The 27801-nt window shown below is 43.1% G+C and overlaps 1 protein-coding gene and 1 long non-coding RNA gene across 5 annotated transcripts in view; one reads left to right on the forward strand and one right to left on the reverse strand.

Moving 5' to 3' along the window:
• LOC124175425 overlaps positions 1-14892 on the reverse strand; it is an 89370-nt gene extending 74478 nt beyond the window's left edge. Inside the window, exon 1 of the long non-coding RNA XR_006869161.1 lies at positions 14784-14892. This is a non-coding gene — a long non-coding RNA (uncharacterized LOC124175425). The remainder of the gene's footprint in view (positions 1-14783) is intronic.
• The window catches only part of LOC124175423 (N-acetylgalactosamine kinase), a 73833-nt gene that overhangs the window by 28892 nt on the left and 17140 nt on the right, over positions 1-27801 (forward strand). Inside the window, exons 1-3 of one of the 4 annotated variants that reach the window (XM_046555663.1) lie at positions 20990-21159; positions 25069-25243; positions 27634-27801. In XM_046555663.1, coding sequence (XP_046411619.1) covers positions 25071-25243; positions 27634-27801 — 341 coding nt within the window. In that variant the 5' untranslated portion in view covers positions 20990-21159; positions 25069-25070. Of the gene's footprint in view, positions 1-20989; positions 21160-23465; positions 23485-23636; positions 23841-25068; positions 25244-27633 lie in introns of those variants that run through there. The other 3 variants (XM_046555665.1, XM_046555661.1, XM_046555664.1) reach the window with 3 other exon arrangements.

The raw sequence follows: 27801 nt of genomic DNA on the forward strand, positions 1-27801 counted from the left end.
GAGGATTTGCTTTGTAACATCTTAGAACTTCATTATTTTTTTCGTCCGCTTTACTTATGGGTCGTTGAACTACAAAGGATGGAATCTCGAAGATCTTGGCTTTCACGTGATTGGCACTTCAAAGGACGATAATTGTTGTAGTAAAACTCTCGCACCGCTCACTGCAACACCGATTTGATTGCTGGTATACGCAACAGAGTATATAATATAGCTAAGAGTAACCGCAATATGCTCTACAGTGTGAAACAAGCTATTTATAGGGGTCCATAAAAGCAGCAGTACCTATACCTTCTTCATCGAAGCAAGTTCTTTTAAGTATTATTCCTCTTCTTTATTGTACAGAATCATGATCACGATTGTATCGATTAAGATCCCATGGAGCACAATCGACGCAATCACCTTACAACCAGTCACCGTTTTCAAAGCTCCACTTGTAAGAATAAATAGCGCGAAGCATGCTAGCTATCAAAACATATCGTCCCGGGCAACCACGGGTGCAGTGAACAGTTACACAATGTGTATCGTCTAGTCATAGAGACACCTAGAACGGTGATTCAATGAAGGAATGCATGACGACACGAGAACGAAGGTAGCTTCTCTCCTCATTCCAAGTCCTCGAGTGTTACTATCAGAATTCTTCCCACCACAATTTAATGGTACTACCCGATGGTTGAAGCGAAAGTATGCATGGGTTGCACAATGCACATCATGCGGGAGCACGATAATCCGAAGACTACGAGATAGTGAGAGCTTCCATTACACGGAAGTACCGCGCACCTATAATAACGATGAAGCGGAGGAATGTTCAACAAGAATTAGAATCAAGGCCTGCATTCCATAATTGTTTCAGTTGCCTGGAATATATTTTTTTCATTCCTGTCATCTCCGCAAGCCGCATTCCTTGAGTAGTTCGAATCAGCTTAGCGTCTCTCCTAGAAGGAACGGATTCCGGTACGCGATCACGTACGGACGTCGAGACGAAAGAAGTCCCCGGGGACACGCGACCGCCCGGGTGGTCAGGCTCGTCTCTGGGGATAAGGGACGCGAGGTCCATGCTACACACCTTGGCATCGGTTATTTTAATCCACCGATTAAAAATGTTGGACATGTGTTTGGTGCAGGGAGATCTCGCCAAGGGATCGGTTCGTGGATTATTTCCAAGTCGCGGAGCGCTTCAACAGCATGCCGTTGTCGATATAAGAGGATCTCGAAGAGGACTCGACATGCTCAACCAACACTACCGCGCGCTTCCGACATGGCCGCGAACGCTTTTTGCAGAAGTTAAAGCGTGTACTCTCCAAGTGCATGGTGGAGGGAACGTTTGTAATTTTCATACACAGCAAACGGCGAGATGCAATCACGCTTGTTAATGCACCGTTCCCTTGGTGCGTATTTCAGCAACGACAAACCTCGCGCACATCCTGCACCTCGAGAGCAGGTAGTCTGATAGATTGGGCCCGTGTACGACATACCTGCCTGCCCACATTACACTTACATACGTTATACCTATACACGTTGCAAGTCTAACGCTTTAGCGCATGGGTGCCGAGTGCGTATGTAACGCGGATATCGTGCACGCAGGCAGGCAGGCAGGCAGGCTGCGCTTGGTGGGCGGGAAGGAAAGCAGTCGGTAGGTAGGCGGGGTAGAGGGTGCCGAGTAACTGACACCACGATGAGGGTGATACAAGCCGCCATTAGCTGTGCCAAGTGGCGGCAAGTGGCAGCAAGTGGCGCCGTATTTCAGTCGTATTTCACTGCAGCTCGTCGACCGCTCGCGCGCCAACTTGGCATATAAGAATTATGGCATATACTTATATTTATACCCGCAGAAATCACCTGGTCATGTCTTCAGCCAGCTACCAACATGGAGAAACGAAAAAAAATCTATGTTCACAGAACTGTGACATTTTGCGCTAAACGATATGGATGTGAAGGAAGGAATCAGCAGCTGCGTTGTACGAATTACTCGAATTACTTTCCCAACGTCGGTACGTTGTGACTAAATTGAAGATTCTTACGAAGAAAAATCATTGAAAAATTCGATTCTCCAACTATAGGCAAAAGGCTAACGCAACGAAGTTGTATTACTCGATGTAAAATATGTTCACGGAGATGCTGAACCGGCACGAGAGAAAAATTACAACCGACACACGGGTCTGGTTGTCAAAAGTGATGGCGTCGAGGCTTGTGAAATATATAAGATTAAAGCCAGCGTGACGGGATGCAGACAGTGTTGTATTTCCCAAGAGCCACCGTCATGGTGAAGCGGAACGCGCCGAGACTCCCCGGGGCTACGAAGGTGAGGACAACTTAGTTAGCACCGACCGGATCGCGTCCCCGCACCGTGAGTATCACCTATAAGGTCGACAGATGCGTCTCTCCGGAGTTAGCCACAGATCACTCCCCTCTTTTTATCTACCTTTCTCGATAAATCGGCTCACACGCTGCACGACGACATCCTGAAGGGTGTCCAACTCGTGATAAACCTCGTCGAGATGAAGTGACTCTCCTTTTTGTAGCGCTAAATTGGACGCAAAGTGGTATCAGTCCGGACTCCAGCATAGTCGTCATAGTCCAGACCAGGACTTTTTGCAGCAATGCACATCCTCGCGCTTGGTTATAGCTATCGTGTATGCAAAGCTGCTCTGAACGAGCCAAGCTCGTCGTGTCTCTGTTTCTCGTTTCACTTTATACCTTGTAACTCCTGCTCTCCTCAATCTGTCCCTGTCGAGAGTAACGCGACGGGTAAGGTAGCAAAACCAAATCAGAGGTCGTTTCTCTCCGTTGAGTTTTATTTTTCGTGAGATGAGTATCAGCAGCAGTAGTAGTAGCAGCAGCAGCAGCTTCCCGGGTTACTAATTAACGTACCTGGACTATAAATTTGAAATTGATCGTGGCTTTTTTGCTGCAAGTGATTTGGAGGCTGTCAGTGACGGGTGGACGGATCAGATCAAGCGCTACATAATGCATCGTCGCACGGTAACCAGTACCACCGCCAGACTCTGAACTGACACGAGGTCGATGTGAGGCGGGGTGCCGGGAGCCGATCGATCGAGCCCAACTAATTAGACTATCAGTTACTTATATTCACATGGAAACAGGTAAATGTGAGATGAGGTGTCCATCTTTCTCCTTCACTTTCGTAGTGCCGAGCATCAGCAACTGGCGTGAATCGGTATACCTATCCAGACTTACTCGTAGGTAGCTACATGTGTTGCGGCAGGTGTCACAGCGGCCTCTTCGGTGTCACCTTGCTCGAGAATTTAATTAAAGTACCGCTGAGAAATATGTGAGGACAACTCAACGTTCGGTAGATGTACATCGAACTGCTACTACTTGAAAAAGATGATAAAAAAGAAAAGAAAACACGTATCTGAGAACGTGGCCCAAGGTTACCGATCGTCCAAAGTTGTACCAGGTGATCACTACCGCTCTTCGGCCACTGCAATTTACTCTCCAGAAACAGAGAATACATTCTTCCGTAAGTTGGACAACCCTGTCCTGAATTTGGACAGACTCTGTTCCGCGTTCCGCGATGGGCTTCTTGGAAGGTGCAGACGGTGGTCAATTTACGTTTGACGAGTGTGGGTATATCGCGTTTAATGCGAACCTGTGGCTCCAGTCACGATACCTTGGCGCTCCACCCTGTATACGGCGCACGTTCCGGCACGTCCGCAATGGGGGACTGGTGGTGTATCGGTACCGGTCCGTAGGCATCCGTTGGCATCTGTAGACAAGGAGCATAACTCACGAGCCGCGAATTATGGACCGGTTGCCGGAGTGCACCTGGACCTCTTTTCCGTCGCGTTTATCCTTTTTCGGTTCCATCGCCGGTTCGTACTGGAAGTTGGACACGAAAAGGACCCTACACATGATATAACCACTTCTCTGTTTACTTTGTGCTCCAGGCTAATTGGCATCGTGACCTTGACACGAAGAAGAGCACCTTACGTATCATCGGTGCCAGAATGTCCATTAAGCCATTTTTCGCTGTATGTTGACTTCCGTTGATTTTTTCACCAAGTTTATACACACCTGTAATGAAATTCGAAAGGAGGTTGAGGAGCTAAATCCTGGTGAATAAATTCATGTCGCGAAGGAGTGAAACAACTGCGGCCACTACGGTCTCGTGTACCAAGGTGTGAGAAGAGAGTAGGTATGTATAATCGCTGAGTGGTGCAAAGGAGTCACACTACCGTGCGCGGCCAGCGGGCCACTGGAGAACCGAAGAAACGAGCGTAAGGTACGTGGTTCGAATTGAAAATAAAGAAAGTGAACGCGATCGATTATTTCTCGGTGAACAAGATCGGTGGAGCCGGGTGTCGATGGTCTCTTGTACTTATACCTGTACCTTTTTCACTTCCTACTCCAAACTCCATTCAACTTGCACCAACTTCTGACTTCTCTCCTCTTCACGATATAGGAACCAATACGTTAGCTGTCGAGTTACGACCGGTGAACACGGACATACGTAGCCGCGGTGGTGAAACGGGATCGCGGGAAAGCTTGAGGAGTGTATAATATTAGATTTTTTTTCATAAACACGTACGTATGAGAATACGCAGCGGGCCTACAACAGGGTTTAATAAAGCGAACTCGGAGACGGTGGAACTCCAGCTGAGGCATGAAACGGTATACCGAAGCTGGAACACAGCTCGAGGTGGGTACCTGAGAGCACGGAACATTGAGAGGAGAAAAGTCGCGATGGTGGCTGTGCGGCCGAGCCGAACTGCATGTATATGGACCCTGGATCGAGCAGAGCTGGCGCGGTTATAAATATCTTGAACCCCGCGCGCAGGGGCACAATGCTATCTGTTTCTGGAATCAAATTGTTGAAGGAATGAACATATTTTGCGTGACCTCGCGGTAACGCGCGCGCGCGCTCAATTCCGAAGCTGCAGCAAATACCACGATATATTTGTTACCCGGTTGCCCCGAAGCCCCGGGTACCGCGCCGATACCAGGGAGAAGAGAAGAGAAGAGAGAGAGGAGAGGAGAGACCTGCCTTTGTACGTACTCCATACCCTGCTCCAGCACTCCGCCAGGTCGAGACATAAATCCAAACTGGAATGTAGCGTTGACCGCGGACCTGGTCCTTCCTTCCCCTTCGCGTCACTCTCCCCCGTTGACCATCGCGTTCGCCATCCACGACTAGCGGGCCCAGGGATTTATCCGCGTTTAACCCTTCCGAGTTGCTCGCTTTCGTTACTTGGACTCCATGCGCGTTCTACGTACGGATACCCAAACAGCACGAAACTTTACGTCGTCAAAAAGACGTCTAAAGGATGTCTTGTGCACCATTTTTTAACGCCTAAAGAATATCTTCGTGCCTAAAACGTGTCCGTGGGGCCTTATAGACGTCAGAAAATAGTGTACACGACGTCCTTTAGACTTCTTTTTGACGACTTCATGATTTGTGGTGTCTAGGTACGTATTCAAGCTTTGATCAAGTTATACCCGTGGATTATTATTTTGCACTTTGTAAAAATATGTATTCTAACATCTGGCAGAAAAGTTGGCGAGTGATTGTTTAATTGGTAAAAAATCAAAACGTAAATTCATCGCTAACCTCTGTTCCAAGATCAATAACTTCACTCACATCGATATTTTGATAAGAATTCCTAATTTGCCCACCCTGTAAAATCAGAGATAATTTTCAACACCCCTGAAACTGATCAATTTCGGAACAAAACTCGTCTGCTTTAATTGTTTTCGTTTATTTTTTCTGGTCTCTATTCAGCACGCTGGAAGGGAACTGAAGAAGTTCAAAAGGCCATCGGTTAATTTTAGACAAGAATTCCGGAAATATATTACTACAATTCGCTTTACAACCTTTTTATATTCAAGCATCAGAGTTTCAAGCGGGAGAAGGAAAAAAGAAAGCAATGTTCCTACACCGTGGCGAATGATTCACGGAGTGAATTTTCTCACGTGTTTTAGGTACACAGTAGGTATACTTCGCGTGTACCCGCAAATGTGAATGCCTAAAAACGGATGTAAATGAGGTAGGTATAATAAAAGAAAGGAAGAGGGGAACAAAATATAATAAATTTACGCCTTTACTGTTAGTCCGTTATACGATCGCGTATATAATGTACGTACATTCGCGTTGAAATATCAGAGACTTCTGTATTATTTATTTCTCTTCTTTTTTTTCTTTTTCGTCTACCTGATATAAAATTCTATGATAAAAATAATAGTCCGCGAGGTATGAAGAATTACAACACACAGTAACGCGTTGTGCGTTTGAATATCGTTGAAACAACGAAGGGGATTTCTCACTGCAGGCCGGCTTGAAGAACGAACAAGCAAGAAAGAGAAAGATAGTTAGTTATACCTGCCCGGCAGTTATAACAACCTACATAATAATAGTTTCCTGTATACTACTATTCACGATAACAATGTGCGCTATTTTAACAAGTTGTTCGGTAAATGATATGTTAATATCTGTCCGCCTATCTCCGCTCGAATCTTGGCCTCTTTACCCGTGGGTTATACATTAAGAATACATTAATTCCCATGCAGCAGAACCGAGCCGAGTCAAGGCACCTCGTGTGCTTCTTCCTCGCGTCAACAGCCACACCACCTACACAACTTTTGTCTCCTTCTTTCCGTCTTTCCTCCTTTTCTTTCGTGTATCTCGTTTCTTCGCTTCTCTACTCTCGTCCCCCTTTGCTTGTTACTTTTCAATTCTATCCGTAGAAAGAAACACGGAACGAAAGACAGCGATGAGAGAAAGGAGAATATGCGGGGATCGTTATCGAGACGATCGGGAATCGAGAATAAGAGGAGCACCCTCCATTAGCTCGTTATCGAAGTCGGTTGGTCGAGTCTATGAACGGGGCTGAATGAGTCCTGCACGGTTCATCGGTATTCTACACACACACACTTATGCGATGAAGAAACACGCACTTTTTAGGTAAAAATCAACCCGGCGGTGCAGTATTACGGGGACGGAAACCGTCCCGACGCCGGGCACATGCCGTCGACTGATAAGGAGAGCCTTGCAGAAGCACCTGCAGAGGGACCATGCACTTCGTGCCTATCGTGCGTTTCAGTCGTTTGCACGCAAGACGGTAGAACGCAGCCTGCGAGAATTCGTTGCCGATCATTTTGCATTATAGGTGTATATGAGGCATTCCACGGAAAACCGACCTACGCACGAACCTAACCATCGGCGTTTTTTTTTTTATTTTGTTTATATTTTTAAGTATGGTTCAGAGTGGGAAAAAAAAAACTCCCAGAAACACGAAAACCGAATATTCTAACGAATAGATTGGAACCTAATCAATTGGATTTAAATAGTTTTCACGACCGAGATGAAAGTGGGCAAGATTTTGGTTTAGACATTACAAGTGATCGAAACGAGTCATCGAAAAGTGAGAAAAGATGTATAAAATATAAATTTGTACTTTTAGAATACATCTTGGTCTCAAGATGTTCGTTTTTTAACAAAAAATTCATGAAAAAAATTTAAAGCCAATCGATCAGGGCTATTCATTTGAAAATCGGGTTCTTATATTTTTCGGAGGAGTAAAAATCGAACCCGTGATCTAAAAAAATCTAAAACTTAGTGAAAGATGATTTATTTGTACACTCTTAAATACACTTGAAAATAAATAAAATACATACGTAGATCGTTTTGGGGTGGGTTGTCTCATATGCGTCTATGTATAATTGCAAAATAATAGGATTCCCTCATCCGCGATAATCGTGCTTTTTCGCAAAACACTAACAATTATTCGAAACGATGAAAAATACTTTTCGATATTTAAGGTTGCCTCAAAGCGCACGACGACGGTTGAATCGTTATTCGATAACCGTCACCTGCCCCTTATCCTTACACCGCAGTTTTGCACTTATTAGCGATCTCACCGATCAAGTTATGCGCTTCGCTTTACCCGAGTGGGATCAATTTTCTCAATAGTCTGCCAGATCGCCGGGTGGACTATAAATTGGCAATAATTAATTGACGTATAATTGGGAGAACTATACGGTATCTCAGGGTATACATTATATAAAATATACCTACAGTGTGTACGGCACTAATTGACCGCCAATTAAAGCGTAAAGGCTGAGGCTCATAAGCGAACTGGTATATAAGAATCGTCTCTGCACGTAGAGCGGTGGAAAAAAAGATGGGGATAATTTGTTCAATTCATTCAGGAGGATATATTTTCAACGTTGAGCTACGCGCATTTACCGTTGAAAGCATTGAATCCGTCTGAGGCACGGTCTGAATTGGCTTCTTCGTCTGGTCGGTTATATATATATATACGCGAGCCCGTGAAAAGCCGACTGACACTGCGGCATCCCCTTTTGATAACGGATTCTCAGGCAATTTTCCTGGAACTGCGACAGTCGCGGATAAACTGCCAAGTTGGCTAAGCAATTTTCTTATCAGCGCGTCATTTCCGGTCGTTTATCTCATGGGTTGTAGTTAGGGGGGAGGGACATTGATTAAAAGCCCATTTTAACTCCGGGAATGCCGGTGCGGAGCCTGCTCCTCTCTCTCTCTCTCTCTCTCTCTCATACTCATTTCGTTTCTTTGATTCAATTTACGCGGAAGATAGCGTCAATAAACGCTTGTTCACTCGTGCCCGGCAGTGCAGGCGTCTGCTTCTCGCAGGTCAGACTCGCCGTCTGCCTCTCCTTCTCCTCTCTTGCCCTTATCCTTCTCGCCTTCGTCCTGCCTTCTCTCACTCACCCCCATCTTATCGCAAGATCAAATAATTCCGGACGCTAACTCTCCGACGCCTTCTTCGAGCCGAATGGTCGCAATCGCTTCCCTTTTGTCGCTTTCGTTTCTTTTTCACTTTCATTGCGACGACTCGACAACAACGGCCATCGCGTCATAATAACTACAACCTCATCGGCATTGATATCGCTTCGCAACAATCGCTCCGCGACGCGTCCTTTTCGCATGGATTATAATGATCCCGCCGCGTTGTCGAATCAGTGCTACATCTTCCCTTCTTTCATACAACAAAACCACGTACCACAACTATAACTTCGATTCCTATAAAGTTCTGCGAAACTAGAAATCTGTCCCTTATCTGCTCGGTTTTTACAATTCACAGTCATTTCGAAGAATGAAAATACACAGATTTGATCCGAAGAAAGAACAATTGTTCATTCCTGGAGACGAAATCCATTAATACAGTCAATAATTTTGTAATTTCTAACTTGTATATATCTTTCACGAGGTATCACATGTCTTGTTTCGATAAAATATTTTATAATTCGCCATGTCTAACAGCGATAACAATCATGTGAGTCGTACAAGGAACAATCTCAGCAAGCAAATGTATCCGCACAAATTAAACTAGTCAGTAAGTCAAACAAAACATTTACAGTCATTGCGAAAAGAAACTAAATATATTTTGACCAAAATCGACGAAACTTACATAAACACCTGAATAATACAACTCCGCAAAATCCCTTGCATCGTCAAAAATCGACAGCGTAAGTAGCGAGAAATATCTCGCGTGAATAAAAATCACGTACAACGTACAAAGGCATGAAATTCGAAAAATACTTTGTCAACAAATTTCCATTTTAATAATCTGCAACACGGGGCGAGACTGCGTCTCTCGGCAGAGACGCCGCCGCCACGACAGTTGACAAGAGTTTCATATCTCTCGCTCAAAAGTCTCTACCGCGCATTGTCTAAAAGTTGACGACGCCGCGCACCCTCGAAGACGGAAGATAACATCTGGTGCTGCCTCCATCAACAACCTCCGCGTCTTCGTACCGAAGGAAACTCGTCTTCAATTATTCTTGTACTCCTCTCCTCCTCCTCCTCCTCCCCCACCCGGCGCCTCACGCCGCCCTTCGAGCCGGCAATTCCCACCCCCGTCAACCCCCGGCGACACTCGCCCGTTTTGCTCGGAACTCGGTGCCGCAGCACCCGGCACCGCGTCTGCACGGTGCGCCCGCCTGTCACGCACTTCTGACGAACACAGAATTTATGGAATTACAAAAGCGGCGGAATTAATTTGCATACATAAAAAATACATCAAACTTTCCCCAGCGGACCGGATCCCTTTCGTAGCACGAATATTAACAGTTTTTTAATACGGAGCCGTGAGCCGGGAGGCTCAAAGTCAACCGCGGAAAAATAATTCAATCCCACACGTGTGATACGCGAGAAAGTTTTTTTTTTTTACTCTTATCTCATATCGTAGTACGATATGTACGGGGAAAGACAAAAAGGATAAAAGAATTCCTAATGGAGTAACGAAAACTGGATCAATATCATACGGCGATCTCACCTCTCAGCACGAGACACGCGATTTATTAGATTTCAATTTGGAAGCTGGCCGCTGAAGATGAAAAAAAAAAAAAAAACGGTTCCAAAAACGAAACGATACACGCGAATCGAAAAAGATTAACCGACTTTGGTAATTATTGGATTCCCCGGAGAGAGAGAGAGAGAACAACGATAAGCAATATAATTCTCGGAAAATTTTCTCCATTATTTTTATCAGACTTTTTTTCTTTGTTGTTCTATACCAAGAACGTTATCGTCGGGATTTTCACAACATTAATTCGAGTAGAATGGGTTTATTTTAAAAACTTGCCCGTACTTTCGACGACGCGGCGGTTTGTCGTATAATATCAACACACACACACACACACACACACACACACACACACACACACTATATCTCGCTCTCTTTCGCAAATTATTATAAGCTAGCTCGGTGAAAAAGACATTTCTAAGCAAACTTACCGTCGTATATATGTATATATAATAATACTCGTATACAGTTCTAAGATTGAGGTAAACGTATAGTTGGGTTGAATTCGTTGCAGGGAGGTATAAGGGTTGAAATTTTCATCGAGATAATCGTTACTTCAGCAAGTCGCCTAATAACGGCGAAGTGGTATTAAATTCGAAAGTTCTAATCCTATTAATCAAAATATATTAAAACCGCCCCCGGACTTGTTCACCCTTTTAATAATCTCAGAGCTGAGGCAAGAACCGCCGCGGTTCAAAGAGTTCTTCGAGGATAAAGAAGCCTTCACTGAGCTCAGCTCAGGCCGAGGCCTGAGGAACCCGGTGACGAAACGAGAGAAGAGAGAGAGAGAGAGACAGAGAGAGAGAGAGAGAGAAAACGAGAGAAAGAAAGAGAGAGCGGGAGGATCGGCGCGAGGGCTTAGCGAGCTACCCTTCTTTGAAAGCGTCGTATAACTACTTAATTCTCAAAGACACCACCTAGCGGACACCACCTCGCCATTTTGCATGACAAAAGAACCGCAGGAAATTCCAATTCCCGGGTACAATATTCGCGGGAGGTTTTCTTGGCAAAAATCTCGCTACAGCAGCCTTCCTCAGTTCCCGTACCGACACTCGAGATATTGTAGCTCGTTATTTTATTACGTTAGTTCAAACTACTGCGGTACAAAGTTTCATGATGAAACTCGTAAGATTTTTCACCCGTTCAACTTTTCACAATATTAAATACCAACGGTTTGGAGACATTTCGAAATCATAGACCCTGAAATTTTGTAATAGCCATATTTTTTAACTGTTTCAAAAAATTCCTGTTCGTTCCTGAAAACGTTCCTGAAACTTACAGTTTTTGCAATTAGGAGAATATCAATGCTAGGAACTGAATTTCCAAAAATTGATCTACTTCCGATCGAAAATAATGAAGACACAAAGTTTGCCACAAGCTTAATTTTTTTGCCAAATTAAAACTGTTGACAGATTGGAAATTTCGTTTGAATCTCGTTTTCTTACTTCTAAAATTGTCGCACATTATATTTTGCATTTGTTATCTGATTGATTCTCACGATTTTGTGTCAAAAGACTTTACCGAAAGAAATTATCCATTTAGCACAAAAAATGCGGTATCTTTTTAGTGCTAACTGCTTTGACTTAACGATCGGAGAAGTTTTGATTTTTTATTACGCTTAAACAGAGCTACCGCATGTTTGGAGTAAGAAAGAAGTTGGCATGTATACCCAATTCACGGAAATAAAAAAGTGCGAAACGTAACTCCGTGACTAATTAAAACTGAGTGGAACCAGGGATAAAAATAAAAACAGAGTCCCTGCACCGAGTTAGCGGTTATACAAACACAGACACACACACACACACATACACGCAATCACACATAGAATTAAAATGATGCTCTGAAAAGTGTGTTGAATGTGCGAGCATGGTAATAAACAAAATACAAATTACTATACGCGACAAGGGAACTGAGCGCAGTAGAGAGAACGAGCATATCTGCAGCCTTAGGTATACCTAAACCACCCACTGTAAAATAAACAACATTTTCATAATTACATCGAACAAATTCTGGCGAGTGGTCGGCCGCTGAGAGAAGAGATGAGATACACGTACGTATATGAGAAAAACAGAGAGAAAGAGAGAGAGAGAAAGCGAAGAAAGAAGAGGAAGAGGAAGCCGAAGTAGCCGAAGGAGGACGAGGAGTAAGTACCTCGTGCTACCGCTGCTGCTTCTGGAAGCCGCGCCGTTGTCGTCGGTACACGCAAAGCTGGTGGAGTATTACAAGTTCAAATATAATTTACTAATTACTTTGGGTGCTCAACATCGATGAAAACGTTCGTGAACTCGCAAAGAGACGGTGCCGCCTTGTTGGGTTAGGCAGGACATGTCCGCGGTTATCAGTCGGCAATCGACTCGCCGACGGATGAGTTGGAATTAATTTTCATAAATTTCGTCACCCTCGTCTCAACCGCAAACAAAGCTTTGGGCGGTATTTCAATCCGATGCTTTACATGTACAGGTATATACTTCACTACGCGTTAAAATCATCACAGACGCGTAGAGAATATTTCCGTTCAATTAATCATTGCAAATGTATAATTACAGCGTCATTGTAATGCAATATATCTACAATAATGCAGTCCGCCGATAAAGCGGAGCTCTGCAACGGCCAGTAGTAACGTCAGTCGCTAGTCAGACGGCGGTAGCATGCATTGCCTGATAAAATCTTACATACTATTCTCCCCATGCCCCGCCATATGTTTTATCCCGTAGGTATCATCGTTGTATACGTGAGAATAGGTCATTTTATGAATGTTACTTTAATGAAAGAGTGAGCTGCCCTCAATAAGCCTCTGCAAAAGATTGCTCGGATATCATTATAAATATCGTTATTTCACGATAAACGGTCACATGGAATGAAATCGCGTATAGAAATATTATTTTCTACGAACTATGCAAGATACAAGACGAACGATAAGAATTAATCGTTCACTGACTAATTATTATTGAGCGTCCGAAAATCATTCGTTGATACAAGTGATTGGCGTAATTTTTATCGTTTACGATAAATGCATCTAAATTTTGAATCATAGATGACGGTTAACACAAATGAACCGAACACGCTACGTGGACAAAATTATCTATACCATGCTGGCATTACTGTTTAACAAAATCTATACAACAATTAAAGTTTAAAACTTATTTAATGAGATTTTACCAAAATTCATCCAGATTTAACCATATCAGTTGGAGTAACTGCACTGCGAAATATTCGTGCTGGTACAATAGTTACGTTTATTTTTTTTTTCCCCATGAATTTACGACAGTAAAAACAAACTTTGAACCCTAAATTGATGAAAAACAGTGCCACGAACGAAAGAAAAAACTCCGCTGCAATCGCATAAGCGATCGAACCTATACGTATAGTCTAATTCAGCTTATAGTCTAATTTTGAGATTGATCGACGTTGTCCCTCGGATATCAAAGACGCGGGTAAAAGAGGTTCAAAGACGATGCTACCACCCCTGCATGGGGTGAGAAGAAAGAGGCGGAGGAGGGTGGCGGGATGCGAGGCGGTGGCACGCAGCGTGTCCGACGCTCCTCCGGGGAGCGATCAATGAGGACACCACGTCGTAGGTTGTGGGGGACGTGGGAGTTAGGGGTTGGGGGGGTGAGGAGGCCGCGTCACGTGACCCCACCCGCGGGGAGTCCGCGCAATGCATCACCAACCAGACTCCCCGTCAGCCCCCGCGACGCCCCCGTGACACCGCCATTGCCTCGCGTCCCTCTTCTTTCTCCCCCAAATCCTCCATCCTCCCTGTAACACCGCGCTCGCGATCCTCGCGGCTTGCTAAGCGGAATTGTTGTTGAGCTACACCAGGGCAGCGATACCGGCGGTTGGAGGATATACTCCGTTTGGGAATTCGAATATTTCATGTCTTCGGCTCGACTCAGTCTAATTCGAAGACAGTCGTGCCTTAATTCAATGGGATTTCAGAAATAAAATGTTCTTAACGGAGAAACAAGACGGAGAGAGATTGATCATCCCACAATATGCACATGTAGCACGGGGAAAGGAAGTTATGTAGCAGGCTGTAAGAAAAATACGGCGTGGACTGCTATAGATTACAATCTGATGTTGATGTTGTACTACACATCATCTGATATCGAATTTTCGTATCGATCGCAACGATTGTTTCGTGTCACAAAGTAGTCCACACTGGCCAGTTTTAGTCGATCTTAACACGATCAATCACCACGCGGCAGATTACGTTTACCTGTGTTTTATACCCATTCCCATAGAAACTATAATAAAAAACAACGCTCATATAGCAGCGGGGGCGTTGAATCGGCGACGAGCATAAAAATGCGGACAGAGTGTGTAAGGGGGAGGAAGAGATATATGTTTGAAGGTATTATAACACGCTGAGAGCCGTCCGTTTGCATATTAAAAAGGTTTAAAACTCGGCACCCCGAAAGTGTGTAGTACTTAATATTCTTTCGTACTCCGTGCTGTTTCGCACTGGTTTGTACTTACCCTTTTACACTCGCCATCGTCGGTCACACCGAGGTAAATTATTTTGCAACCAGAATGAGAAAATTTTCTTCGGTTCAAGCAATTGACGACATCTGTTCAATTCTTGCCGTCTTGAAATTGTCAGGCCTGAAACAATAACAACAAAATTCACTTTGTCAGGTATTTATGGACACATACAAGTTACACATAGATCATTGATGGAGTAGTTTATGCAACTGGCTACAAAAGTTGAAGTAACGACGACCCTTGTCCGCATATAACGAGCAATAACGAATAACGCCGTTCGTTTATATCGCGGTTTATACGACAATGGGGTGAACCGCTCATCCGAAGACATTTCACTTGCCAAGATAAGGTGGATGACGATCAATCCGCAGATCGTAAGTGGTGGACATCGCGGACTATATGACCCACGAGAAAACGAGGATGTAAACGGGTCTTAACGGCCACATTATGATACAAACCCAAAGTCGTGATCCGTGAAGTCGATGGACGTCGTTGCCAGAAGGTGAAGTACATTCAACTCCTTACAATAATCCACCAGACCTGTTGGGTACATCGGATAAAAGAATACCGACATAGACTACTGGGGTGGGATTTATACGCACACCTATGTCCGCTCGTTAAGATCGCGCATGGAACCCGGAAGGTTTCGTTACATATCCGGGTAAGCGTTGGAAGGGGGATAAGCGAGGATGGCGGGCAAGATACAGAAGGATTTCTAGTGGATTTGGGAGGGTGACGGAGGGGCACTCCAAAGAGGGGGTGGGGGGAGGCAGTGAACGAAAGTGGATTTTGGTGGTCGGCAACGACGGAGAAAACCCTTGCGGAGCTCCGTACGAGTGGAAACGCGAGGTGGTCCGCGGTGCTGGGCTTAAGGAAAAGAGGAGGCGCGTGCTAGCTGGATTTATGGGAGTCCGTTATGACGTTGATGTATCACCGCGGCAGAAACGCGTCGTCTGCTTGCCCACGCGAGGAGGGTGGAAGTGGAAAGGAACAGGGAGTGAGAGGTCGAAACCACGACGCGGCGGCCGTCGCGGTCTAGCCGTCCCTGAAGAGGATGAGAGAAGGAAGGAAGAACAGGGCTGAAATCGCGGACGGAGAAGAGAGGAGCTTAAGTCTATAAGCCGTGAATATTTGTGTGTGGTCCGTGCGGTCCCTTGACCGCGAGCCTGAATTTCGCACGCCGCAGAACCTTCGGGTTAAGAGGTACCGTCATGCCGTATACATACGCATTCCCACTACTCGTTTCGGTCCAATGGTTACATTTGTACCAATTATTATTCCGACAGGCTTACAACGATTACATCCCAGTTTACAGAGTTGGTTACTAGTACACTTGTATGTATCTCCAACGGTATACGTGGTGACCAGGCGGTAAAATGCCCGTCGCCCATTCACCCCAACTCATCCATTCTTCGGTGAGATTAATTTTTCTAATGACATTCAAATCCTCCGAGGGTAAGTCGCGACTTATTGTCGGTCGATAATGTAGGGATCCCTTTTTACCACTTTTCGAACACAGCTTTGACCACAGATCGCCAAACCGTCCCATCGATCGCGAACTACGCGAGGAAATTTGAAGTAGATCGTGATCATGCTCAGGTTGGCTGACCTGAAGTTGAACTACTCAGATCAGGCCAATGACTCACGAAAACAGATTAAACGATGAACATTCGGTCAACTGCATTCGAATGGCACCTATGATCTACTCACCTCACATTAAAAACACTATTAATGACAAAAAAGAGTGCCATGTTTCTCATGAAACATAATTAGTCAGATGAAGAAAATGTTGTTCTTACACTTTGTTGGTAAATTCTTTACAATATAAACAATTTTATTCAAGTTTTTGTAATATTTACTAGAAACGTATGTTTACAGGTAATAAATAAATGTATGATCGAGAAAGAAATATTACTTTTGTTCTGATTTCTTTTGGTAGCTTTACGAACATTACGGTTGCTCAGTGGCTTCAAAGTTTGGCGACCACTGGCTTATACGAAAGAGCTGGGTGGATGTGTCAGCCGATATGGACGCGTTTAGTTGCAAGTTTTGAAAAATTCTAATTCAAGAATCAGTCAATTTGGAAGCAATCGCGATATAGCGAACGGTATACAGAGAGGAGAAAAGAGGAAGCGGGAAAAACAGGAAGCTCGAGCCGTGTCCGACAAGCCTTACCGGTAGTTTGGTATAACGTTTGAAAAATTAGAGAAGCATTGAGCAAACGGAGAAAAGGGGTAGTAAAAGCATAAGTCACGCGACTCTGTCACGCGAGTCGCATAAGACTGCGATGCTTGTACCTGTGCGATAGACCAGCCGACCAAGTAGCGAAGTAGCGTTTATGTACCGCAATCTGTAGACGCTCGCGAGGAACTAACTTTATAGTGTAGGTATATCTTACATTAGCCAGGCCAGAGCCGCGCTCGAAGGGTTTACTACTTAGGGCGCCGCCGACCCCGGTGAAATATCGAATCTTCCGGCGAAATACCCGACACCCTGCAGCACCGGCTTGTATGGCCTGACACAGGAGTATAAGACACGCGATCTATTAAATTTGTCGTCACGAGCTGTTTACACCACGGAATATTACAATTGCGACCGTTTAACCCTTTCCGTATTCATAATATCTCAACGCTTGGTGCAGCAGCGACTCGGAATACTCGGATCTCGATGCCGGACGGTGAAATCATGGTACCCATACACGTGTAACGTGTGGGTAAAACCAGTCTAATCGTTATACATCACGCTTCGAATCGGGGGAAGTGACACAGATCGAGTCACGTTTTACTCAGACCATTTGTAACGGGATTAAATAAATAGGGGTGAAAACATTCGAAGCATATTAATTCTTTTTGCATGAAAAATGAATAGTCGCGTTGAATACCTCGTGCGAAGAGGAAACAAAGTACAAGGATTAATCGGTTTCGGCTTATTGATCCCGATTTAAACCCCGAATGGGGTGGAGTTTTGCGTGAGTCGGACAATAGCGGAGACTTCGAGACGATGTCCAAGCACTGTGTGATTTAGAATGCGATACTGGATTACCGGAATCGTCGGATATGGATAGAGGACACGTACTTACGTGGGTTTAAAGATGGATGTTGAGGGTAAAAACGAGAGGGTGAGTCCCGCGGAGTAATCGCGATGCCTGTCGATCCGCGGAGGCGAGACGTCGCGACAATCGGTGATCACCGACGCGTGGCGAAGGCAATCTGAGGTCCATTTTGTAGTAGAATTTATTTTCCCTTTTCTCCGTTACATGTGTGGAGGAGAAAGCTGGAGAGTGAGAGAATGTATATATCATAGAGCCAGCTAGCCGGCTAACCGGATACCGCTAGAGTGCCGCAATCCCGAAATATGTTTGCGCCGATTCGCCAGCCGGAAGTTCGGCGGGCCGGAGAACCGGGGTGAAATCGAATTCGTATAGGAACCGACGCGACGCGCCGGACGCATAAAATGCTTTGCACGCCCTTTAAATCCCAGACGACTAACCAACCCCTCTCGTACTGCAGAATGCATCGTAGCCACAACCATTACCGAACGGAAAACGTCGATAAGTTTTACCGAGATCTAACTGCGGAACGGGCGCGCGTTTATCCTGTCAACTTTGTCATTATATTCCCAGCTGTGGGACAAATAATTCCGTTCAATGGTTCGAGAGAGGAATTACTATGTAAGAAAATAATTAGAATAAGTCTGGATGTATTTTTTGACAATTATGTAATATAAAGAAATATTCTGAAAAGTATTGAGAAAATTACCAAAATCAGTTAATTTATAGCTTATTATTTAATCATGCCCTATTCTTTGAACTCCAACGAGATAAAGCAATAAGCAGAGTGAAGGTAAAGCTTTATTCTGATCCAAAACTTAACTTCTTCATAATAAAAAAAAATATGTATATAATGGAAGTTGCACGGAAGTGGATAAATTACCATTCACGAGTAACGATGAATTATCGTCAAGTTCATGTCTCGACCTTTGATTTAAGAATTTCAGTCGTTAGGGTGTCTATCTCTTCAGATATATCAAGCCTCTATGGTGTGAAAATAAACTCGATTTGTTCATCAAGTTGACTTTTAATTTTTCATCATTTGATTACTTTGGGAAAAAAATTCCCGCAACTGAATGTTTCAATTGATTTAATCAACCAATTCGGAAGTGCGGAAAAACTGCTACATTCTTTCTCGCTGAACGAAGTCGTCAAATAAGGACAAAACGATTGAATTGGAAGCTGAATTGGAAGTTGTATCGACAAGAAAGGAACGAAATATCCAGTGATAGAAGGATGGGCATAGGTAAGAGTGGATCAGACTAAATACTTATAACCCAGACGCTAACATCGCACCAGCAAGACTTCGAAAAGAGAAAATAAATAATAAATCGAGTAAAAGAAATGAAAAGAGAAGAAAAAAAAAATGTTCTCTCTTGAGTTTTGTTTCGCGTGTATAACACAAGTTTCGAAATATCTGAGAACGATACGTGTTATATACCTATACCTACACACACCAGAATTCACCGTGTCACAGCAAGGAAAGTATTATCGATATTATCCAAACCTCCGAAGTCTGCGATATAAGCTAGAACAAAGTTTTGGAAACCCGAAAGAAGTCCAGACGACACGTGTTGTGGATGTATGAAGAAGAGCTGACGGGGTGCGTTGAGAAACTGTGAAGAAAGAAAATCAAAAACCATCACGTAGAAATAAATTGTGAATCGAGTTTTCGTTCGGGGCGTGCAGTGAAATTTGTTGTGAAAATCTCTCCCAGGTTGTCCGGAAGGTAGTCGAACCCGGGTAGAGATACTGATACGAAAACTCCTGAAAGGGGGTGGAGAAAATAGGGGTAAAAGGAGAAAGAGGAGCGGTGAGGAGAGGAGAGGAGAGGAGTGGAGAGGAGAAGAGAGAGGAAACATCGATTGCACGGGGCCCAGGGGCTTGTAACACTGCGGTACGAACAGAGGGATCAGGCGTGCCGATAAACCAAGCGGCCTGGAAAATGCCGGATCACTGGCGCGATGTTTCAGCAAAAACTGTCTCGAAATCGGAGGAAAGCTGAGGGGCTCTGCAGGGCTGGTTTCCCCTCGTTCAACTAACCGTGCAGGAGGTACACTTTACTTTATACACGCCAGCGCGGTTCCCTCCCTCAACCCCCAAACGAATCTGCCGGATTTATGAAGGGCGTAATGCGAATTAAACTAACGTCTGCCTTATGATGCTACAATAAAAGTTACGGGGGGGGGGGGGGGGGGGGGGACGACGACATTAATGCCCACTATAAGGGATGTACAAACGCCACCCTGCCGCGTATAACGCGTCCCGCGGATGCGTTACAACTGCGTGCTGAGGGTTGTGTACCTTTATTTTTACACTTTCATTCTTTTCCTCTTTTACTTCAAATGCTCGTCGCGCATACAAACATCTGCACAAATCTAATCCTCCTTCGCGAGCATTTTTATAAGGCTTCGAACTGGCCTGCGAACCCCAGGAAACGGGTCTTCCGATTCTATCAACGGTAGAATAGTTTCACTGACAAAGAAAGGGTGATAAAACCATGTGTAAGCTACGAAACTCATCCAATTAATTATTCTCGTAACTTTTCACCATTCAGAGACACTTTCCTCCCATCAATTTCAATTGACACTGTTTCCGAGAAATCATAACATGTAGATACCGAACAATGATTTAAACCATGTAATTTGCGTCTGTACCGAACCTTTGGCGATATCTGTGGAATTTTTTTACGAACCAGAGACGGCATGGCCGATGAGTATTCATCGGTTCGGTGTGTGGCTTTCGTTGGATACCGACTGACAGTGAATTCCAGAAAGTCGTCTTGTCTGACCTCGGAGGGCATCGACCACTGAATCTATCTTACCGACACATACGACCGTGTAGATAAGTTACCGACAGCCAGTAAGCGAGATCTCAGTATATTTCCAGTCACTGGATAAGTTATCGATTGACAGTAACGAGAAAATGTATTGCCAACTGAAAATGAAATTCGAATTTTGGATTTGATTTGATGGCGAAATGTACAAAATTTCTTTCAACGTAAAAAACTGAGTTTTTTCATGGTAGGACTTGGTTATTCCATGTCAAAGTTTCACCAGATAATTCCTGCCTTCTGTCAAAAGATGGCCAAGGCAAGTTGGAAGCAACGCCTAACGTGGCAGGGTATAAAAGCTCTTGAAAACAGCTGTGTTAACAGATCGATAACCGGGAATGTTATTCAGGCGTTTGTTTAACATACAAGAAAGAAAATAAACTCACACTGTACCAATAGCGCGATAAGTTAATCTGTTTCGATAAGGTGGTGTTCAACTTGCAGTTGAGTTCTATACGCAAGCCGAAGCTACAGACGAACTTTCGACGGTACGTTTTATCCAAAAACTACACTTTACCGCCTGTTAATATCAAGTTGCTTTCCATTCCATACTTACGCTGGCTTATACGCTACTTTGCAATGAAAATTTTACGGAACCCGGTACTTTAAATATTGCATATTATGCTGACGTAGAAACCGGTGCGTTGGTTCGTCGACAGGCCAGCAGACGCGACGCTTGGCGATGTAAAGAACTGCGCGCGCAATCCATATTTGTATGTATACGTCCATTGGGCGCCAAATTTTAAGCCCAATTTACCGCGTGAAATGTGAAACAGAGATAACGTTCAATGGTTGTCCTACATAAGTGTACTGTTTGCAAAACGTTTGACAAATGAGTTCAAATGGTTGCAAAAAAAAAAAAAAAAATTCATAATGGCCACCTCTGACACGCTTGCGATTTCATTTTGGCTCTACAATCGTCTTTAGCTCTTACAAAACAGTTTGTTTATCGTTTTGGGTTAACTTCCGAAGTTCACTCCTACACACGGAAAAATTGATAGTATATTTTCTGTTCCTATCCCCCACTCGTCGTACGAGATAGTGATTTCCGGTTACTTGTGTGTGTGTGAGTTTCATTCAAAATCGTCAAGTGAATACAAACAGAGTATCGATGAGTATAGGATACAATAATTCATGTTATAATTGAAATTCACTCGATTTTACAACTTGTCATACGGATAAAAATTGTTTTTTTTTTATGAGTTACTTGGATCACCAAAGTGGAAAAAAAAACAATTTCCTTTTACATCGCGTCGTTTATATTTTCTGAGCGTAAAACGCATTCGAGTGAGAAATTTGTAGGCTGCTCCTTCAAGATCAGCCTAATGAACCACCCTATATAGTTACTCTTGACTCTTGTCGCTTCGCAATGACAATTACACAAATTCAGCGTTGATTTCCATATGTAACGAGAGTTATAAAGCGTGACGCAACGTCCCGAATTCATCGACGACTGTACGTACACATCGCAGATGCATATATGCGTTTGTACGTACATTAACACGTCCATATTATGCATACAAGCCGCAGACAGAATATTTGCACAACCTCTAATTATCCAGAGACGTGCAGCAGCCTTAAAATGAAAACAACAGAAAAAGGAGACGAAAAGAAAATACATGTGTGGAAAAAAAGAGCAACGTGAAAGTACGCTCGTTGGTAAAAAAAATAATATGCCTTCGGGTATATATACTGAAGAATTATACCTCGATTAGAAAATTAGCTCATGAAATATCTGCTTCACGGAGGGAGGGGGGGGGGGGGGGGAGGCAAAAAATCGGCGAACGCGTTCCGAGATAATAAGCTGCGTAACGGACTTTAGGATATAAAAATTGTTTAACGAACAAAGTAAAATCCTCGTTTTAACGAAATCGAATTCGAATAGTAACTATTTTTTTTTTTTCTTCTTTTTTCGTATTCCTAACCCGCCGTACATATGTGTAGTATAATCCATACTTCGTTCCCCCAAGAAGCCGAGGAAAGCAGCACTCAAATCGACAGGGTAATTTTTTTTTATTTTTTTTGTTATCCACTTCTGAGGAGTACAATGTTCTGAAAATTTAACTGCCGTATAGAACAATGTACGTATAATTCATGGAGCTATTATCTACTTGGAATTTTCTTTAAAACTCCGCTGTAAATGTTACGAGGACCCTTTGACGATGTATCAAAGCATCAAGTTTCAACCGCCTAACTCTTTTTTTGTAATTTGTCATACTATTGATGCAGACTTATATATGACATAGTTATTATTTTGTGATCTGCAGAGTACCAGTAAATTTCATTCCTTTATTTCATTTTTTTATTGTATTCGCTATCCTTACACTCGCCAGCGTTATTCGAAGAATGCGAATTCAACGATGTGTCTTATCGCGTATATAACGTGCATACGCGGCGAAATATCTCGGCGAGTTAACTACACACAAGCACACACTCGTGTATATACATATAGAATGCTGCCAGTTTACCAAGAGAACGTATATATATATATATGTATATGTACGTATATATGTATGTACATGTATCAATGTTTTATTACAGTTACGATCGCTGCGATATCGCGTTCCAAGAAACTGTTTTTAGTGATATTACTACAGTTGCACAGTAAAAAACGAAATTGTTCCACGTAATTTATGATTATACGAATCCGGCAAAAGAAAAATAAAGTGAAAGTTACAATTGTAATTATTTTCTCATCATGCTGTGAATGAAGCATCGCGTTATTTTTATTTCCAACATCCGATACTATCTCGGAAATATGACACCAAAGTTGAATTTGCATCGAAGAATTTAATATCCGTCGATAGCCGTGTGTAAATAATGTAATTCAATTTCGCGTTCAAAATCTTTGTCTCTGTTTCCCTGTCACTGCGAATACTCGTGACCGTCATCACGAGTCTGCCCGTCGAGTGTAACGTGATAATATTAAAATTACCCGGAACGACGTCACCAAAAGTTTCAATCCACTTGAACATTCCCTAGTCTACAGCATGCTGTACAACTTTGGTCGTGCATGAGCATTTTATTCTCTTCGATAAAAGAAGGATAATAAACATTCACCCATAAACGATAGAAATCGTAATCGCTCGGTTGACAATCAAACCGATGTGCAACTATGCGTCGAGACTATACGATCGTCCGGTATTGGATTTCCAGACTCGAGAGCAAGGTATGAAATTTAACGATCGTAAACTTGGTAAATATAGGAAAAGGTATCGTAACGGATGAATGGAATGATCGAAGTCATTCAACTCTTCCTGTCTGAATACGCGTATTTATGTAAGCAATTAAATTAAATTTAAAAATAAAAGAAAGAAAGCTTTTCCTTTTTTGCACCATGTCAACGGATAAAAGGAGCGAAAAGCTTAGATCAGGAGTCCCGAAGCTCCGGGGCGATTCGACCTTATCTTGTCGTCTTTTGGCTCGACTAGACGTTGTATAATCGACCGAATAGCTAACGAGCTCGCGCAAGCTTGGTCTCGGAGTTGACCGGGGAGAGGATTGATGCTTTCCCGCCGTCAGGAGCGGCGCCGAGTCCTGCTAGACAAGCATCAGGCACATCCAGTGTCCTGCAGTAGTCGTTGCCCCGCCTCTCTGCCTCCCCCTAGCTGCAAATTAAACTGGAATATGACTTTCTTGGGTTTCACCGTGCAGCTGGGCAAGAGAGTCATTCGTCATTCCAACAATATTCAAACAGATTTTTTAACGATATCTCTTTTACTGAATTTTTCTAGTTACTGTAACAAATGAAATTTATCTCAATGTAAGGATGGTCGAATGCGTATTTTACGGTGCATTTAGCTTACATCTTCGGTGAAGATGATGCCAAAGCTGGAATAAAATACAAACTTTCATTGATTAATGTAATATAGTTTCAGGAATAATTTTCGATGAATTTTAGGGAGTTCATTTGCGAGTAAATCTAATCAGAAACTCATTCCACAACAGTCGAAGAAGTTGATCCTCTCAGCCCATCAGAATGTCGTCAAACGATATTTCGAAGGTTTCGTAACATCGACAACAATTTCCGAAATTTTTTCAAATTATCTCATCGACTTGTCACGATTCTCATTATACTTGATGTGATTTCCTTGAAAATTTCATCACAATTTTTAATAATGCATTGTTACTCATTAGCTCATAAGTTGGATTAATTTTACCGACTAAAAAATATCGACTCGATGTATATGGCTGAAGATATGAATTCCGGGGTTATATTGAATTTTTCATTCAACCCGACTCATCAGTTGAAAGATCAAACGAACCTAATAAACTTATTTCGCTTTAAGTGACGAACCCCCCGAGATGAGGATATACCGATAAGTGAAAAGTACGCAGCGGCTATCAATCAGGGTATCCACGGTATAACACTGTAATTATCATGTTGTGGCTTCCAGACATGTCAAAGGAGAGGAATGGTGATGAATCAAGGAAGAGGGACAAAGGAGGCGTCGGTGTATCGATAGTGGCTGCGAAGGAGAGCCGAGATGCGGCCAGGCTCAGCACCATCGGTAATCACTTTAGCGCCCGATTTCACCGGGAGCCTTCATTCTTCGTCAGAGTTCCCGGAAGGTTAGTCTTCGCCCTACTAAACCAAATGACACAAACACGATCGTATATCACCGCGGCAGGCCGAATCATTTGTTTTGTAACCAATTACATCGATCGAAGCGCACGCTGTGCGTACACTTTCCCGCAGCGATTCTAAGACGGACAATTTTTCGGACAAGTCGGTTACGTTGGCAACGCGGAATCCACCAGCATCGCCGCCAACGGCCGTCTGCGAAACAGGCTCAATCTTTCCAAACACAACATAATCCATGACCACCCCCTACCGAAAATGTTCACCTGTTAAATCATATAAGTTGAGAATGAGTGAAATTCGATGAAATATATAAGAAATCACATGATAAATTACAAAAGCACAAATCAACAGATATACTAGATCAAAAATCATATAGTGTATTTTTGATCTGGTGATTTCTTGTATAAGATTCCATCAAATTCACATGAAAAATAATGTAATAAATTACGCTATAATATTGTAAATAAAAAAAGTACACTATATGATTTTTGATCTAGCATATATGACAATTCGTGCTTTTGTAATTTATTAAGTTATTTCTTAAATATTTCATCAAATTTACATAACAAATCGTGTGAAAAAATCACACGTTGAATTCGTTCATAAAATTTTATGATTCAACACATCAACATTTTCAGTGAGGTCGTCATAAGTTACGTTACGTTCAGAAAGATTGAGCCAGTTTCGCTGTCGGTCGGCGGTGGCGCTGCGGGTTGATTCCGCGTTGCCAACATAACGAACTTGTTCAAAAACTTACCCGTCTCAGAATCTTTGCGGAAAAGTGTACCTTGCGCATATATCTATAATCCACCAAGGACTCTGGTTTACGCAAGATCGTTTCGGTAACGTTTGCCGTAAAGTTGAGACCGTCTGCATTCATCTCGAGAAAATATTACCCGCGAATCGGTGACATATGAGCAGTTTCGGTAACCCGCGTCATTTTGAACGATTGGAATGGCTTTCGTGTGTGCATGTGTGTGTATATATGTATATATATACAAGCAATGATTACGGACCCATTTGGGAAAGGTATGGGACCATTCGGGAAATCGTTCGCGCATTCCATTACTGCCCTCAATTCAAGAAGCATCGCTACGTGCGCATTCAGTACCTACCGTTATACGATTCTATTGATAAACTAAGTTCGTAAACAAAATTTTTCACCTCTCTTGTGTATAAAACTCCGGAACAAGTAAACCGAACTGAAATAACGAAAGCGATTTTTCAGCGTGAAATTGTCACAGTTCAGAGAAAAGTTTTATGATTCAGAAAAGTGATGTGCAGAAAAGTCCAGGGATTCTACACCTCATAATTTTTATTTCTATCAGCACCGCGGTTGTACTTTAAATTGGAAAATTGCAAATCACGTTCTGGTTGATTTGGCAAACCGCGCTGCAGGAGCGAATACCTGGATCGCTGTGCTGCTTCCGAATACCCGTGCGCATGCTGAAAATTGCCAATTTTCATAAATCCCAGCCGCGGGCAATTCTCGGAGTAGTTGTGCCGAATAACTGTATTTCAAATCGCTCGTGACAAATTTAAGCTTCGTAATAATCGCCCATCAGCGGATATCGAAAACCACGATGGCAAAATGTGGGGACCGTCAGAAGTCTGGAATCGGCCCTCAGAATTAATCCACCGCACCCCATTATCCCTTGAAATTAGGGATGAAATAGAGATTGACCATTAGCACTTAACCACCCTCCATCGGGTATTTCCGAACGGTAAAAGTGATCCTAATGGTTGTTACAGGAGTTACTTTAATTTGAAATGTAACATTGAACGAATAAGTTGGAAACGACGAAACAAAATTTCAATCGAAGTAATCTGCTCTGCAACTTTGTCTGGACTGTATAAAAATGGATGTAAAAATGTCTGAAATCGCTGCTTTAGAATTTTTACAACTATAAAGATGTTAGAAATTTAAGATTATTAACATGTTGAATTCAGATTCGGTTTGTTTACATATTGTTAAACGAGTCGACGCAAAAACCCTTAGGTTATAAACTATACCAAATATTCAATGTTCACATATCAAATCAATTTTTGAAATCTCATTGCAAATCCAGGACCAGAACTCTTAAAATAAGTGAGAATACGGATGACTTTGACTTGTATGAATTGCTGGTGAAAATTTTAATAAATAAAATAAATGCCATAACGGACGATTTTTTCTTCCGAATAGAAGAATTTCGCTTGTTAATTTCCAATGTTCATAATTCAGATACAAAGATATTAAAAACATGCATTCGTACTTTAATAATCGGGCAATTTAATTTCAAACACTGAACTCAGATCTTGGACCACGACGCAGTTGTGCGTGTAAGGATAAAATATCCGTTCCACTTTGACATAAAATGACGATAACTTGCCGCAGGGTGAACCTGATCGGGGAACACATCGACTACTGCGGTTACGCGGTGTGTCCAATGGCCATTAGACAGGACGTATTGGTGGCGGTCTCCTCGACGGAGGACGGAATGCTGCGGTTGACAAATCTGGAGGCGAAATACTCGGATTTCGAGTGCGATTTCGGTCACATCCG

The sequence above is a fragment of the Neodiprion fabricii genome, chromosome 2 (genome assembly GCF_021155785.1).
Source record: "Neodiprion fabricii isolate iyNeoFabr1 chromosome 2, iyNeoFabr1.1, whole genome shotgun sequence".
NCBI classification, from domain to species: domain Eukaryota; kingdom Metazoa; phylum Arthropoda; class Insecta; order Hymenoptera; family Diprionidae; genus Neodiprion; species Neodiprion fabricii.